Source organism: Schistocerca gregaria, chromosome 1, assembly GCF_023897955.1.
Source record: "Schistocerca gregaria isolate iqSchGreg1 chromosome 1, iqSchGreg1.2, whole genome shotgun sequence".
Lineage (NCBI taxonomy): Eukaryota > Metazoa > Arthropoda > Insecta > Orthoptera > Acrididae > Schistocerca > Schistocerca gregaria.
The window spans coordinates 1,159,660,120-1,159,677,858 of record NC_064920.1 but is presented as its reverse complement, the minus strand read 5'-3'; the positions used below and the strand labels follow the sequence as shown (position 1 = coordinate 1,159,677,858).

Here is a 17,739-nt window from a genome sequence, read left to right as displayed (position 1 = left end):
CCTCAGGCTGTTAGTGTCTGCAGTCTCTATCTTCCACCGGATGGTGATGTCCCGCGGCATGTCCTGGCTGCGCTGATAGCCCAATTCCTGCCACCTTTTCTGTTACTGTCTGGTTCAATGCCCAGAACCCTCTGTGGGGTGGATCAGTGCCAACAGACCAAGGCAGCATCATTGAGCAAGTATTGGCACAGCTCAACCTTTCTCTTTTAAATACTGGTGCCGTCACACATTTCAGTGTGGCGCATGGCATTTACTCAGCCATCGACCTTTCGATCTGCAGCCCTAGCCTATTACCATCTGTCCAATGGAGTGTGAATGATGACTTGTGCAGTAGTGACTACTTTCCGATTTTTCTGTCACTGCCACAGCGTCACTCTTCTGGGCACCCCTTTAGATGGGCTATGAATAAGACTGACTTGGACTTGTTCGCTTCCTTTGCCACTATTCAGCCTCTTTCCAGTGACGCCATTGATGCGATGGTTCACTCGCTCACCACTGGCATCGTTACTGCTGCGGAAACTGCCATGCCCTGTTCTTTTATATCCCCTCGGCGGAGGATTGTGTTTTGGTGGTCGCCCGAGATTGCTGAGGCGATTAAAGATCACAGGGAGCCACTTCGGCATCACAAGTGAAATCTCTCGTTGGCACACTTCATCGCCTTTAAACGGATCAGTGCACACCGCTGCATTTGCCAACGCAAGCAGGAGTGCTGGGAAAGGTAAGTCTCCACCATTGGCCTCTGTACCTCTCCATCACAGGTTTGGGCCAAGATTAGGCGACTCTATGGCTATCGTACCCATGTCAGTGTACCTGCGCTTTCACTGAATGGAGCTGTCTGTACTGAATCTGACACAATTGCAAACCGCTTAGCGGAGCATTTTGCTCAGAGTTCCATTTCTGCGAATTACCCACTGGCCTTCCGCTCCCTGAAAGAGTGGTTGGAACATAGGAGTCTTTCATTTCACACGCACCACCCTGAATCGTACAATGCTCCGTTCAGTGAGTGGGAATTCCAAAGTGCCTTAGCTGCTTGCCCTGGTACGGCTCCCGGGCCAGATCGCATCCACTATCAGACGCTCAAACACTTCTCGGTGGACTGCCAGCGACACCTCATAGACCTTTTCAACTGTATCTGGGTTGAGGGTGAGTTCCCGTCGCAATGGCGGGAAAGCATCGTAATCCCCGTGTCGAAACATGGCAAGAACCCACAGAAGATGGCCAGCTACCGCCCCATTAGCCTCACCAACGTTCTTTGCAAGTTGCTCGAACGCATGGTGAGCTGGAGGTTGAGTTGGATACTTGAGTCTCGGGGACTTCTGGCACCGTCTCGGGGTGGGTTCCGTAAGGGCTGCTCTGCCGCCGATAATCTTGTGTGCCTGGAGTCTGCCATTTGTATGGCCTTTGCCTGCTGTCAGCATCTGGTCGCCGCCTTTTTGGGCATGTCGAAGGCATATGATACGACATGGCGACATCACATCCTCTCTACGCTTCATGGTTGGGCTCTTTGGGGTCTGCTCCTGATTTTTGTACAAAATTTTCTGTCGCTTTGTTCCTTCCGCGTGCAAGTTGCAGCCTCCCATAGTTCCTCGCGAGTTCAGGAGAATGGGGTACCACAAGGTCTTAAGTGTCTGCCTCTTTCTAATTGCAATTAATGGGCTCGTTGTGGCGGTGGGAACGTCTATCTCAGCTTCCTTGTATGCTGAGGGCTTCTGCCTATACTTTAGCTCCACTGGCATTGCTGCTGCTGAACGGGAGCTTCAGGGTGCTATCCACAAGGTGCAGTCTTGGGCTGTATAGCATGTCTTCCAGTTTTCGGCTGCCAGGACCTGCGTTATGCATTTCTACCAGCAAGGCACTGTTTACCATGAGTCACGGCTTTATCTTGACAGCGAACCTCTTGCTGTGGTGGAGATGCATTGGTTTTTGGGATTGGTTTTTGACACTCGGTTGACTTGGCTCCCTCATATTCGGCAGTTTAAACAGACATGCTGGTGGCATTTTAACGCTCTTCGTTGCTTGAGTCACACCAGCTGGGGTGCTGATCGGTCTACTATTCTACGGCTGTACCAGGTGTTAATTCAGTCCCATTACGGTTCGGCATCACCTTCCGCATTGCTGTTGCTTGAACCAATCCTTCACAGCGGGATCCGACTCACCACTGGAGCTTTCTGGACAAGCCCTGTCAACAGCATACTTGTTGAGGCAGGTGGCCCTCCATTGCAGTACTGGCGTCAACGATTACTGGTTGCTTTTGCTACACACGTTTGTAGCTTGCCCGGGCATCCCAATTATTGTCTCCTGTTCCCTTAGTCGGTCGCCCATCTTCCAGAATGGCAGCCCCGGTCAGGGTGTACGATCGGGGTTCACATCAGAGCTCTTGTCTCTGGACTTGAGGTTTCCCTTTTCCACATCTTTTCCGGTCCGCTCTGCGTATACTCCTGTGGTGTGTGCCCCGCCCATGCCTTCGGCTCGATTTGGCACAGGCCCAAAGGACTCAGTCCCTCCTGAGGCCCTCCACCACCACTTTCTTTCAATTCTTGCTGCATTTCAAGGCTCTGACGTTGTCTGTGCTGACAATTCGATGGTTGCTGGTCGTGTCGGTTATGGTCTTAGTCTAGGGGATCATTATCAACAACAGTCATTGCCGGCTGGCTGCAGTGGTTTCATTGCCGAGCTGGTCGCCATCTCTCGCACCCTAGAGTATATCCGCTCGTGCTCAGGTGAGTCCTTCGTTATCTGTAGTGACTCCCTTAGCAGTTTTCAAGCTAACGACTAGTGTTTCCCTCGCTCTCGTCTGGTGATGGTTATTCAGGGGTCCCTCCACTCTCTTGCCCTTTGTGGCCGCTATGTGGTCTTTGTGTGGACCCCAGGTCATGCCGGCATCCCGGTAAATGAATGTGTTGACACACTGGCCAAACAGGCTGTTGGTGCACCAACCTTGGAGATTGGCCTTTTTGAGAGTGACCTTAGGTCAGTTTTGCAGCAGAAGGTACTTCACACCTAGGGTGAAGAAAGATTGGCGCGACCTTCCTTCACTCGACAAACTTCGGGCCATCAAGGAGGCTACCGGTGCGTGGCGCTCCTCCTTGCGGGTCTCTCTCAAGGACTCTGTTGTCCTCTGCCGGCTGCGCATTGGTCGCACCTGGATAATACACAGCTATTTATTGCACCATGAGGACCCACCTCTATCTTGCTGTGTGTCAGCTTTGACGGTGGTTCACATCTTGTTGGACTGCCCGTTTTTAACTCTGCTCAGGCAGATGTTTGCGGTGCCTGATACGCTTCGTGCACTTTTATCAGATGATGTTGCAATGGCAGATTTAGTTTTGAGTTTTATTTGTGCAGGGGATTTTTAACGATTAATCTAAGTGTTTGTCGTTTTTTTTTTTTTTTGTGTTGAGTCTGGCCTTTGGCCTACGATTTTAGTCTGGGGTTTTTAGTGCGTTTTTTGGTGGTTGGATTTTCCTTTTTTTGTTTCTATGGTCGGCCAACCACTGTCACACTCGGAGTGATTTTAATTCCATTTTTATGGTCTCTGTCTGTGTCTTTCTTGTCCTGTGTCGTCTCTTGTCATCTCCATTGTTTGTTCTTATTCTTTGTGGGTGTTTCAAGTTTGTGGAAAAAGGGACCAATGGCCATAGTAGTCTGGTCCCTTCAATCCCACAAACCAACCAAGTAACTATTTTGTCCGTTTCTCAGTGCCACTGAATACCTATTTCACACATCTTTTCAATGATCTATTTCTTTAGAAATTTCTTTAGTGACTGTACATCATAGAGGGGCCTTCCTATCACAAACTGTTCCACTGGGTGCGTATCTGTTCAATGCATGTTCATTTATTCTTTCAAACTTGAGCCTAGCTCCTGCCCTGAGCTGGAAGTTTAAAGTGCTTTATTGAGATACGATGCTGCTGTTTCTTTATCTAGTTTATAGATAAATCTCTCAGCTTGTTTTGTTTGCCCATTGACTTTGGTAGTCATTGTTGCTGAAACTACCTTGTGGTTGTTGATGCTGGACATCCTCAAAGAGGTCAGGTCTATTTAGATCTTATCTTTCCATTGTTAGTTGGACTCCAAAATGTAATCAGTGATTAGTGATTTGTGTCTCTCTCCTATTCATACATAAGGAAAATCATAGTCTTTTCATTTCAAACCCGATTAACCAGTCCTTTGGGAGGACAAAATTGTGGCGAGACAGTGAGTGTTTCCTAACAGTTACAGATTATTCTGCACTGCACCAATCTTGTGATACTGTATTATATAGGACACTATTGGGCACCATGTGACATTACCTAAAAGAGTACATAAAGTGAGTTTATCTGTGGCCGAGCGGTTCTAGGCGCTACAGTCTGGAACTGCGCGACCGCTACGGTCGCAGGTTCGAATCCCGCCTTGGGCATGGATGTGTGTGATGTCCTTAGGTTAGTTAGGTTTAAGTAGTTCTAAGTTCTAGGGGACTGATGACCTCAGAAGTTAAGTCCCATAGTGCTCACAGCCATTTGAACCATTTGAGTTTATCTGTACTGTGCTGAGAAGGTAGCATAGAAAATATAATCATAGAACTGAAGACACCTTAGCAATCATTCTGATAGGCAGCTATTGGAATAATATTATGTAATAAGCAACTAAAACTAAAATCATGAACAGTTTTTTTTTAATATATGATAGGCAGCTATTGGAATAATATTATGTAATAAGCAACTAAAACTAAAATCATGAACAGTTTTTTTTTAATATATATATATATATATATATATATATATATATATATATATATATATATATATATATATATATACACCAAGCGGGAAAGCGCCGGCAGACAGGCACATGAACAAAACACACAAACACACACAGAATTACTAAGCCGGCGCTTTCCCGCTTGGTAAGTCTTGGAATCTTTGTTTTTAATATATTTTTCCCATGTGGAAGTTTCTTTCTGTTTTATATATATATATATATAAAACAGAAAGAAACTTCCACATGGGAAAAATATATTAAAAACAAAGATTCCAAGACTTACCAAGCGGGAAAGCGCTGGCAGACAGGCACATGAACAAAACACACAAACACACACACAGAATTACAAGCTTTCGCAACTGGCAGTTGGAAGCAACTGCCAGTTGCGAAAGCTTGTAATTCTGTGTGTGTGTTTGTGTGTTTTGTTCATGTGCCTGTCTGCCAGCGCTTTCCCGCTTGGTAAGTCTTGGAATCTTTGTTTTTATATATATATATATATATATATATATATATACACACACAAGGCTTTGGACCTAACCAATGTGACTTGCAGAATTAATGCTAGCCTACTTGATAACGGCAGAGTAGAACTTGGCCAGAAGCTAGTGAACTCAACTGTCTGACATTTCTACAGCCCCAAGAAAATTGTAATGAATTGTACCACTTGCATTTGAACATACTGTAGGTCCTGTACAGTACTTGAAACCGTAACTAGTATGAGAATAAAACAAATATTTATTATATATATTGCAGTACCTGTGTTGTTCTGATTATGATACAAAGTTCCTTTGGACATGCATGCATGCATGCATGTCAAATGGTAAATGGGAAATCTGGGTTCGAGTCCTGGTCCAGCATAAATTTTCACTGTCGTCATTCCATTCTACAGCTTATGGTTGTTGTTATTCGCAAGTGCGAATTCACCTGATATAAAATATTTATTATTATTTATTATACAATTTTACTGAATGGTAGAACAGTTCTTCAGCCAATCAATTGCATTTTTGATCCAGAATGAGATTTTCACTCTGCAGTGGAGTGTGCGCTGATATGAAACTTCCTGGCAGATTAAAACTGTGTGCCCGACCAAGACTTGAACTCGGGACCTTTGCCTTTCACGGGCAAGTGCTCTACCATCTGAGCTACCGAAGCACGATTTACGCCCGGTATTCACAGCTTTACTTCTGCCAGTATCTCGTCTCGGTCGGGCACACAGTTTTAATCTGCCAGGAAGTTTCATATCAGCACACACTCCGCTGCAGAGTGAAAATCTCATTCTGGAAACATCCCCCAGGCTCTGGCTATGCCATGTCTCCGCTATATCCTTTCTTTCAGGAGTACTAGTTCTGCAAGGTTCGCAGAAGAGCTTCTGTAAAGTTTGGAAGGTAGGAGACGATATACTGGCAGAGGTAAAGCTGTGAGTACTGGGCGTGAGTCGTGCTTCGGTAGCTCAGATGGTAGAGCACTTGCCCGCGAAAGGCAAAGGTCCCGAGTTCGAGTCTCGGTCGGGTGCACAGTTTTAATCTGCCAGGAAGTTTGCATTTTTGATGTCTGCCTCTTTGATGCCTTAGAAATTTAAGCTAATGTAAAACTGTACTGTCACCAGAATGGACCAATTCTTTTTTTTTTTTTTTTTTTTTTGCTTTGTTTAATGTAAATTACATTTACCCTCACAAAACAAACACACTGCTTTTATACTTTCTGAATTTGTCTGTAAGAATTTTCTGTCCTTTGCGTGTAAAAAAAGACTCTCAATTCTTCAGGAAGCCGTGTGAATGATATGAAATGAAATGGAGAGAGGAAAAGGATCACAAGGACGAGGTGGTAAGGGGAAAACGCCACAGTATCCAGCAGATTTATTTGCTCTTGGTGCAAAATCTGGACGTGTTGAAACAACTGAAGGAAAACGAACTGGTATTGTTCACGGCAAAGCATCGACTGGTCATAGTTTAGCGGGTAAGTGGTATTAATAATAGATAAGAAAAGGAGTAAAGTGTACAAATTTCTTGACATTTTGGCTCCGTAGCTCTGAATTGGTAGAGATATTAAGACTTTAATCCTCTAGTGTTTTGTATCCAGTCCCCACTAAATCTAGCTGCCATTGTAAAATCTCTATCATGTTAACTATGGAGTTCGTGCTACAATAAATGAAGAACTTCCTCATCCATAATGGACACATGACCTCCTTGTCACTCTTTGAAATCGAAATATTACTAACTGTGATGTTGTTGAACGTTGTTGAACACTTGCATGAACCATAAACGACAGGTGTAGAGGCTATTTGAGGGAGATAACAATATTAACTGAAGTATTCGATGCTGCTTCACCACCTCGCTAACATCTTTGTACTTAACCGAGAACTTGGGATACATGAGTCTGTCATTAAAATCTGTATACAAGAAACTAATGCAGACTCAAGAGGAATATTTGTTCTGTTTTCTTTCTGTTGGCACACAAATGATGCCAAATGCTATATTGTCATTATGTTACCAGATGAAATAGATATCCAATATTGATAGGTTCAATTGTCCCAAAGAAAGTTTGCTCCCCCTACACTGTTCTTGTCATTGTGGTTGTTTTTCTGAATATCTTGCACAATTTCCTTCCTGTTCATTTGTTAGATACCTGTATATTTGAAATTATTTTCAAAGCAACCCATACTGGGCATGGTTATCAAATTTGTTTTTAGTAGGCTTCATTTTTATTTTGAAAAATTTTGTGTTCTCTTCTCAGATGTGTCTAAGGAACCCTGAAAAGTAGTTTTTGAGGATATGTGTTTACTTCTAGTATGGTAAAAATTAAAGTATCATTCACTTCTTTAATTTTTGTATGTCATAGATTCTTTACATCCAGTGCTCCTGGCTCATTAGGAATATGGCATTTGTCTTTTGTATTACATTGATTCGTGTTAAAGCTGATGCCTGGTTATTTTTATGTGCGTTTTAATCACATTTCATGTATCAAGTTTGAGAAACCAGTCGTGACAAGACTCTTTGACTCTTGCCCCATGGATAAATAGTGTTTATGTTTCCTGCAAGACTGGTAGTGTATTTAAATTAAGCTGTGTTGTTGTGGCACATACTTGGAATAGTTGTACAGTGCAGTCTGATACTCATGTTAACTGAGTTTTGTATTTATTTTCAGTGCTCTCCTGAGTGCGACTTCAGCTAGTTTCGTAACTCATATCGCTATACTTTGTGACCAGTGTAAGATGTTGACAACAGCACATCGTGGTGCTGTATACCTATAACTAAAACTACTTGAAATGACTAAAATTATATCCCACAACAACACATTTATTCAATGATGCACAAATACCCAACTTTTTAAGAGTGATTGTTGTACAATATTCCTGGCCTTGACAGTCCTGCTCTTGAGGCTAAGTCTATTTGGTGCACAATAGAATCTTCTTTTTTTGCACAGTTACTGTCAGAGTGGCACGCCAGCCCCCCCCCCCCCCCCCCCCCTTTCTCTCTCTCTCTCTCTCTCTTTTGACTACAGTCTCGGACAACTGATGCCACATTGGTTGCCTGAGACTGTAGTGATGTGTGTGTGAGTTGCGTTTGCGTGAATGTATCTGTTTGTCGTCTAATTTTGACGAAGACTTCACTGGCAGAATGCTATATTTGTGACAGTCTTTCTGCTGTGCCTATCTGCGACTCAGCATCCCCGCTGTATGGTGGCAACTTTCCTTCTCACAGTAAAGGAGCTTTTGAACAGACACTTCTTGTTGACAGCAAGAAGAATGATTTAGAGTTGAGGAAAAGATTTCTCAAGTGTTTTGCCAGGAGTGTAGTGCTGTATGGCAGGAAATCGCAGACTGTCAAAAAGAAAGAGGAATCCAAATTGGAATTTTGTTAACGCATTGTGTGCGTAAATTTGTGGTTTAATGTCCAGGAGACTTGTCAGTATAAATAATGTAACTGAGATATGTACGTGTCAACAATCCTCAAATTAATTTTAATTTAAAAACTTCAATTCAAGTTTGTTAAATTACTCTCCAAAGAGAGCAAAAAAATTTAAAAACTCTGTGATGACAAACAAAGTTCCATACTGTGAACATTTTTTCACTTTAAAATGATTATAATTTTTCATAGCCATGAACTAATGAGCCTGAAAGTAGAGATTTAATCTGTGAGATGACTTGAAATTGTGTTTGTGTCCTGAATTGTACATATGTTGAAAATGATTATCTATAAATAATTCTGGATTGTTATGTTTATCTTTAAACAGTACATCTTTGTAAATACACAGAATAGTTAAAATATTTTGACTCCTGAATAAAGGTCAGCAAACTGGGGTATCGGGCCATGGGCGGCAATTTCAGCTGGTGCCAAATTCATGTTGTAACCTCCGCGTGACGCAATACTCGTTAAAGCCTGCGCTATAGTAAGTGAACGGGGTTCACCTTATGAGAAAGGATTTTTGTATAGATATCGAGCGCGTGTACCTGAATGGTAGCAAATCAGACTTACACTCACTCTGTAATAACAATGATCCATTAAGCAAGTTCGAAATGCAATTACATGTCAGGATGGACCAAAAGCAACACTGAAGATGCTACCAATTTGATAATAATACGGTCGCCAGGCTAATTAGGCATTAACTGAGTTTCTTCCCTGTACAAGTTGGTATATATTCATGCAAAACAACAAGTAGTAACACTGCATAATATAGTAGAATTTTAGAACCAGAAAATCTATTGAAATGATAGTTTCACGTTCTGTACTGATACGGAAAAACCATGAATACATAACACTACACTATTAGTCCAATGAAACTGTCAGAAAAAAAGCCTGTACCTTGCAAAAGGTGGGGTAGAAGATTTTATTTTTTTAACTCGTTTATATTGTTGGAAAGGTTAGAAAACCAAGTTTTGCCAACAAAATTTCTCTTGGGAAAACTTTCTGCAGTCAAAATACTTTGAAAATTTCGGACTTTTTTCAGTTTTTTCAAAATCTCACTTTCATTTGCTCTTATCGCTTTGACGTCTATTTTCTTTTTTAAAGAGCACAAAATTCTCTACAAATTTGATTGTTACCATTTTTTTCTACTCCCAGTGTCTAAGGCGCTACATCGTGTCACAAAATAACAATTTTTCGAGCAAAGAATAGTTGGTGACAATTTCCACGATGTAAAGTTCCATAGAAAAGATAAAGTTGTGACTCTTCTTTCTGCGTTCAATTCTGTAAAAGCTGGGAGCACTAAAATTACTCCTGTTGATCCTTTTTCCAAAGGATTTGTTTAATGAAACAAAGTGAAGAAGACTTAAAAGCCTTTCTGAAATATGAAATTGAACCTTACCCAATGTCCCTATTCTCAGAAAAAGGCATGCGAAAAGGAACAAAATCTTCATTCTACAATGCCTTTGTTCCAGTGGAAGATGTGAAGTCAGGTGGACCGAGTAAATTTTTTGTCATTGATGGAGTGTACCTTATCCACAAAGTGACTTGGACTCGAAATGTTTGCTTCAAGTCAATAGCCCAAAGCTATGTTTCTTACCTGCAACGTCATTTTGGATCTCAATTTGCTATTGTATTTGATGGGTATCCATGTGAGGGAGACAAAAGTAGCACAAAGAGTGCTGAGAGGATTCATAGGTCCAAACAACATTCTTCGGTTGACGTTGTGGTTGAATCAGAGATGGTGAATCAAGTCACTCAGGACAAGTTTTTGCACAATGAACGAAACAAGATGCGTTTGATCACACTTCTTAAAATGGAATTTCTGGAGTGTATCATTGAAGTGCACCAGGCACAAGATGATGATATTGTTGTTGTTGTTGTTGTTGTTGTGGTCTTCAGTCCTGAGGCTGGTTTGATGCAGCTCTCCATGCTAATCTATCCTGTGCAAGCTGCTTCATCTCCCAGTACCTACTGCAGCCTACATCCTTCTGAATCTGCTTAGTGTATTCATCTCTTGGTCTCCCTCTACGATTTTTACCCTCCACGCTGCTCTCTAATACTAAATTGGTGATCCCTTGATGCCTCAGAACATGTCCTACCAACCGATCCCTTCTTCTGGTCAAGTTGTGCCACAAACTTCTCTTCTCCCCAATCCTATTTAATACTTCGTCATTAGTTATGCGATCTACCCATCTAATCTTCAGCATTCTTCTGTAGCACCACAATTCGAAAGCTTCTATTCTCTTCTTGTCGAAACTATTTATCGTCCATGTTTCACTTCCATACATGGCTACACTCCATACAAATACTTTCAGAAACGACTTCCTGACACTTGAATCTATACTCGATGTTAACAAATTTCTCTTCTTCAGAAACGCTTTCCTTCCCATTGCCAGTCTACATTTTATATCCTCTCTACTTCGACCATCATCAGTTATTTTGCTCCCAAATAGCAAAACTCCTTTACTACTTTAAGTGTCTCATTTCCTAATCTAATTCCCTCAGCATCACCCGACTTAATTAGACTACATTCCATTATCCTCGTTTTGCTTTTGTTGATGTTCATCTCATATACTCCTCTCAAGACACTGTCCATTCCATTCAGCTGCTCTTCCAAGTCCTTTGCTGTCTCTGACAGAATTACAATGTCATCGGCGAACCTCAAAGTTTTTATTTCTTCTCCGTGGAGTTTAATACCTACTCTGAATTTTTCTTTTATTTCCTTTACTGCTTGCTCAATATACAGATTGAATAACATCGGTGAGAGGCTACAACCCTGTCTCACTCCCTTCCCAACCACTGCTTCCCTTTTCATGTCCCTCGACTCTTATAACTGCCATCTGCTTTCTGTACAAATTGTAAATAGCCTTTCGCTCCCTGTATTTTACCCCTGCCACTTTTAGAATTTGAAAGAGAGTATTCCAATCAACATTGTCAAAAGCTTTCTCTAAGTCTACAAATGCTAGAAACATAGGTTTGCCTTTCCTTAATCTTTCTTCTAAGATAAGTCATAAGGTCAGTATTGCCTCACGTGTTCCAGTATTTCTACGGAATCCAAACTGATCTTTCCCGAGGTCAGCTTCTACTAGTTTCTCCATTCGGCTGTAAAGAATTCGCGTTAGTATTTTGCAGCTGTGGCTTACTAAACTGATAGTTCGGTAATTTTCACATCTGTCAACACCTGCTTTCTTTGGGATTGGAATTATTGTAGTCTTCTTGAAGTCTGAGGGTATTTCGCATGTCTCATACATTTTTCTCACCAGATGGTAGAGTTTTGTCAGGACTGGCTCTCCCGAGGCTATCGGTAGTTCCAATGGAATGTTGTCTACTCCGGGGGCCTTGTTTCGACTTAGGTCTTTCAGTGCTCTGTCAAACTCTTCACGCAATATCATATCTCCCATTTCATCTTCATCTACATCCTCTTCCATTTCCATAATATTGTCCTCAAGTACATCGCCCTTGTATAGACCCTCTATATACTTCTTCCATCTTTCTGCTTTCCCTTCTTTGCTTAGAGCTGGGTTTCCATCTGAGCTCTTGATGTTCATACAACTGGTTCTCTTATCTCCAAAGGTCTCTTTAATTTTCCTGTAGGTAGTATCTATCTTACCACTAGTGAGATAAGCGTCTACATCCTTACATTTGACCTCAAGCCATCCCTGCTTAGCCATTTTGCACTTCCTGTCGATCTCATTTTTGAGACGTTTGTATTCCTTTTTGCTTGCTTCATTTATTGCATTTTTATATTTTCTCCTTTCATCAATTAAATTCAATATTTCTTCTGTTACCCAAGGATTTCTACTAGCCCTCATCTTTTTACCTACTTGATCTTCTGCTGCCTTCACTACTTCATCCCTCAAAGCTACCCATTCTTCTTCTACTGTATTTCTTTCCCCCATTCCTGTCAATTGTTCCCTTATGCTCTCCCTGAAACTCTGTACAACCTCTGGTTTTTTCAGTTTATCCACGTCCCATCTCCTTAAATTCCCACCTTTTTGCAGTTTCTTCAGTTTTAATCTACAGGTCATAACCAATAGATTGTGGTCAGAGTCCACATCTGCCCCTGGAAATGTCTTACAATTTAAAACCTGGTTCCTAAATCTCTTGTCTTACCATTATATAATCTATCTGAAACCTGTCAGTATCTCCAAGCTTCTTCCATGTATACAGCCTTCTTTTATGGTTCTTGAACCAAGTGTTAGCTATGATTAAGTTGTGCTCTGTGCAAAATTCTACCAAGCGGTTTCCTTTTTCATTTCTTAGCCTCAATCCGTATCCACCTACTACATTTCCTTCTCTCTTTTCCTACACTCGAATTCCAGTCACCCATGACTATTAAATTTTCATCTCCCTTCACTATCTGAATAATTTCTTTTATTTCATCATACATTTCTTCAATTTCTCCGTCATCTGCAGAGCTAGTTGGCATATAAACTTGTACTACTGTAGTAGGTGTGGGCTTCGTATCTATCTTGGCCACAATAATGCGTTCACTATGCTGTTTGTAGTAGCTTACCCGCATTCCTATTTTCCTATTCATTATTAACCCTACTCCTGCATTACGCCTATTTGATTTTGTGTTTATAACCCTGTAGTCACCTGACCATAAGTCTTGTTCCTCCTGCCACCGAACTTCACTAATTCCCACTATATCTAACTTTAACCTATCCATTTCCCTTTTTAAATTTTCTAACCTACCTGCTCGATTAAGGAATCTGACATTCCACGCTCCGATCCGTAGAACACCAGTTTTCTTTCTCGTGATAACGACATCCTCTTGAGTATTCCCCGCCCGGAGATCCGAATGGGGGACTATTTTACCTCCGGAATCATACAGTAAAGCTGCATGCCCTCAGGAAAAATTACGGCTGTAGTTTCCCCTTGCTTTCAGCCGTTTGCAGTACCAGCACAGCAAGGCCATTTTGGTTATTGTTACAAGGCCTCAGCAGTCAATCATCCAGACTGTCGCCCTTGCAACTACTGAAAAGGCTGCTGCCCCTCTTCAGGAACCACACGTTTGTCTGGCCTCTCAACAGATACCCCTCCATTGTGGTTGCACCAATGGTACAGCTATCTGTATCACGTAAGCCTCCTCACTAACAGCAAGGTCCACGGTTCATGGGGGGGGGGAAAGAAGATGCTGACGTTACAATTGTAGCATCTGTCATTTCAAGAACCAAAGATTTTGGAAGTGTTGTCATTGTAGGAGAAGATATTGACCTGCTTGTTCTCATGACCGGTTTGCGGCAAGGCATTGAAAACTTATTTTTCTTAAAGCCAGGAAGAGGAAATGCAGAAGACAAGTGGTTTTCCACTGCATCTTACAAGTTTGACAGTGAATATATTCTGTTCACTCACGCCTTTAGTGGATGTGTCACAACATCTGCTTTTTTTGGTCAAGGAAAAATTAAGTGCTGTAATATTGTTGCGAAAAATGAACACCTAACCTCAGCACTTTGCACGTTCAATAAACCACATGCTACCTCTGAAGAAATAATAACTGCAGGGGAACATGTTACTATCGCATTGTGTAGTGGAGGTGTCAGCAGTTCCCACAAACTAGACCATTTGCGGTACCAGCTATTCGCCAAGTCTGCCACAGAAAGCAAACTGAATCTTGCACGGTTGCCACCTACACAAGATGCTGCACAACATCATTCGTTGCGGACTTACCAATAAGTCCAAAGTTGGATGGGAAACTGGGAACCTCCTGAGAAATGGGGCTGGAATCACAGTGACCACGGTCCAATACCCTTATAATGAGCCAAGATCCAGATCCTGAAGCACTTCTTCACATTGTTTCATGCTCATGCAAGCTGAACTGTGGCGGAGTGTGCTCCTGCAGAAAAGTGGGTTTGAAATGTTCTTCAATTTGCAAGAAATGTATTGGGGTCAACTGTGGAAACGTGCCAAAATTTTTATATGAAGACAGCGAAGATGATGTTATGGAGGATGTTGAGGAAACCGCTGACGAAACCAGCGAACTTGCTGAGGCTGACTCGCTGTTTAAAGAAGATGTCAATCAGGGATCAACTCTATGTACAGACCCTGAATCCGTATCTCAAGGTATTTCTGATGACACTGAGGAACCTGGCCCATCAAAACGTTAGAGGTGATGCTCATATCTGTCTCAAGTGCGCTTAAGTGCAATATTACAAGTATTACACACGCAGAACTGTCAACATTTTTTAGTAACTGACAATGCATTTTAATTGTAATAAGGCTACTTATTTTTAATGTCAACTGTGTGGCTTTTATACACAAGAATAATTACCTACCCAACTAGGTTGCCTATTGCAGCTAATAATAGTTCAGTTTCCTGAGACAATTTATTTTGTGTGCCTGTGTATGTGTGTGTGTGCGTGTGTGTTTATGTCTCTTAATGATGTATTTTTATATTTATAGTTTTAGAAGTACCAGGGCTGAGGTGGCCCATAGTGAACTTCAGGTAGTGATGTAAGAATCACAATAGTTGGGTGCCCAGCAATCCTCATGTTGCGTACAGAGAAATTGAATACCCGAAAGTGAGGTGGTAAATTCCAACTTATAACTTGATGTATAACGTATTTATACTACATAAACAGAAACTGAAAAAAATAGTGTTCAAAAATAAGGTATCTTGCCACTATGCTCCAAATGTGAAAAATTGGTATTTTTTGAGGCGCTGTAGTGCCTTAGATATTGGGAGTAGAAAAAAATGGCAAGAATCAAATTTGTAGAGAATTTTGTGCTCTTTAAAAAAGGAAATAGACGTTAAAGCGATAGGAGCAAATGAAACTGAGATATTTTGAAAAAACTGAAAAAAAGTTCGAAATTTTCTAAGTTTTTTGGATGCAGAAAGTTTTCCCAAGCGAAATTTTGTTGGCAAAACTTGGTTTTCTAATCTTTCCAACAATATGAACGAGTTGAAAAAGAAACTCTTCTACCCCACCTTTTGCAAGGTATATCTACTATTTAACTGGACTATATAATGTATACTACAAAACTGTCAATCAATCTGATTAAAATCGGGCATAGGTAACCCTAGAAATAGCACTTTCGAGCCACACACAAAATGTCAATTTAGATAAAGATAAAACGCTGATAAATTAACTTTTGCTGGTCAAACCAATTTAAAACACTTCAGAATTCAAATGAATAAAAAGGGGGGGGGGGAGGCTGAAACTGTTGTGATCACTGTATTAAAAAAATTGATTACTGAATTTATTATGCATTCAAGATTTCCAGTATATAAATTACTATTCTTTTCATCTTATTTACTGCTCATTTAAATACCTTTATATCTGTCTCAAAATAATTAAACTTCATTACTATATCAATATTAAAGTTATCTTTCAACTTCATTAGACCTTCTTTATTCATTTACTGGTTCATTAACAAAACACTTCTTTAAACACCATTCTGTCATAGCTAGGTCTGCGAATAATTATTATTAACACAAATTTTAATTTTCATTTTGGAACACTGATTGCACAACATTTGGGAAGGACCCTGTCTAAGTTAGTTGTGAGGATAATTAAATTATGGGAAAGTTCTGGTAAAATTTAGGTTATTATTGCACAGTTCTCTCTCTGATCCATAGGAGTACAGTACTAAAAGTTTCAACCTGCTAGTATCGATGCGGCGGTTGGTGGGCGGCGAGATGACGAGGCACAGAGCACACATACAACCACAGCTATGGCTCTTGACGAATCGGCACTTTAAATTCTCTTAGCTTCACAATACTTTTCCATTTAGTGCCTATGGAATTTTGCCGTGCTGTGTGGGCATTGGAACAGAATACCCGAGGCTCAGTGAAGCTACGTCTTCCAGGAGAGTCTCCTCACTCCAGAAGGTGTCGCTCAAACCAGTGCCAAACTCCAACTACTGCTGCTGAGCCCGTTGTGTTGTGCAGTGCGTGCGTGCATTTTCCCGCACTCGCCTGCCATCCACCTTTTACCCCTTATGGACAGGGTATTCACTCGAGGTTTTGCATTCTACATATCCTAACACATTGCTTACGTATGGACCAGATGCACAGTTACAATTTTAAACATCTTACAACAGTTTCAACATTTGTTACATTTCAATTCTATTACAATATTGCTTGACATTTGACATAAACATTAATATTCACATTGAAACTTATTTACAGTTTTCTTAATGTAATGACATGAAACAAAAAAGAAATGAAATCAGAACATCAATTACACAAGTTTATCGAAAAATCAGAAGAAAAAATATTATCTGTACAATAGTAGAGCATCGTCGTTCTTACAATGTTCTTGAAGAATAAAAACTTTGTTTCACAGAGTGCCTAGTATCCAGTGCACATTGGTGTATCGATTATTTATATTATCTTGAAACACATCCCTGTTGGTTTTTGAACACATTCTACGTTCATTTCCGAACGTATTATAAGTTGATTTTTGAATGTGGGCATAGGGCACGTTATGTCTCTGCCAAGGGAATACGTGTTGCATCAACCGAGATAAATCTTAAGAGGTGAATACCAATCCCTGTTCATGTGGTTGACTGGTTGTGTGAATGATAAGCTTCTGTTATAATTATTAGCATGAAATCTGTAGTCAGATTATCAGAATGGAAATAAATTACTAACAGAAATAACTGGTAAGAAAGATTACATATTAACCCTTTCTTTACCGAATTTCAAAGTTTTCTGGAAAAAAAAATCTGCATCCATTTTTACACTTCTTTAGGTGCATAAATGTAAAATATAATCTTTTTTTATATGTTTTATTCCAAAAAATTTTGAATGTTGCTTTTAAGCAACAGTGGTACTTACAGGTAGTGACATCATAGAAACAAAATTCAATAAACATGGATTCATTTAAGCAAAATATTGGTTTATACATCACATTTTACAGCCTAGACGTCTATGCACAGCATTTTTATTATTGACAATGTGGCAATCACTAATTTTCCTTTGAGTAATTAACAAATTCAACTGTGTATTAGTAAAAATTTGAAATTTTTGTACTGCAAACATTTCACTGTTTTACTTTCACGTATCTTGTCAGACATCAGTGTGTGTTGTATCTTCTCCTTATGAAGTTATTATATTCCATGAAAGATGTGGCAACACTTCTTATTTA

At 40.6% G+C, this 17,739-nt stretch overlaps 1 protein-coding gene across 4 annotated transcripts in view; it reads left to right on the top strand.

Moving 5' to 3' along the window:
* Positions 1–17,739, top strand: part of LOC126284091 (integrator complex subunit 1) — a 292,520-nt gene that overhangs the window by 5,606 nt on the left and 269,175 nt on the right. For all 4 annotated transcript variants that reach the window (XM_049982751.1, XM_049982744.1, XM_049982760.1 and 1 more), the window contains one exon: positions 6,503–6,695. In XM_049982751.1, coding sequence (XP_049838708.1) covers positions 6,530–6,695 — 166 coding nt within the window. In that variant the 5' untranslated portion in view covers positions 6,503–6,529. The remainder of the gene's footprint in view (positions 1–6,502; positions 6,696–17,739) is intronic.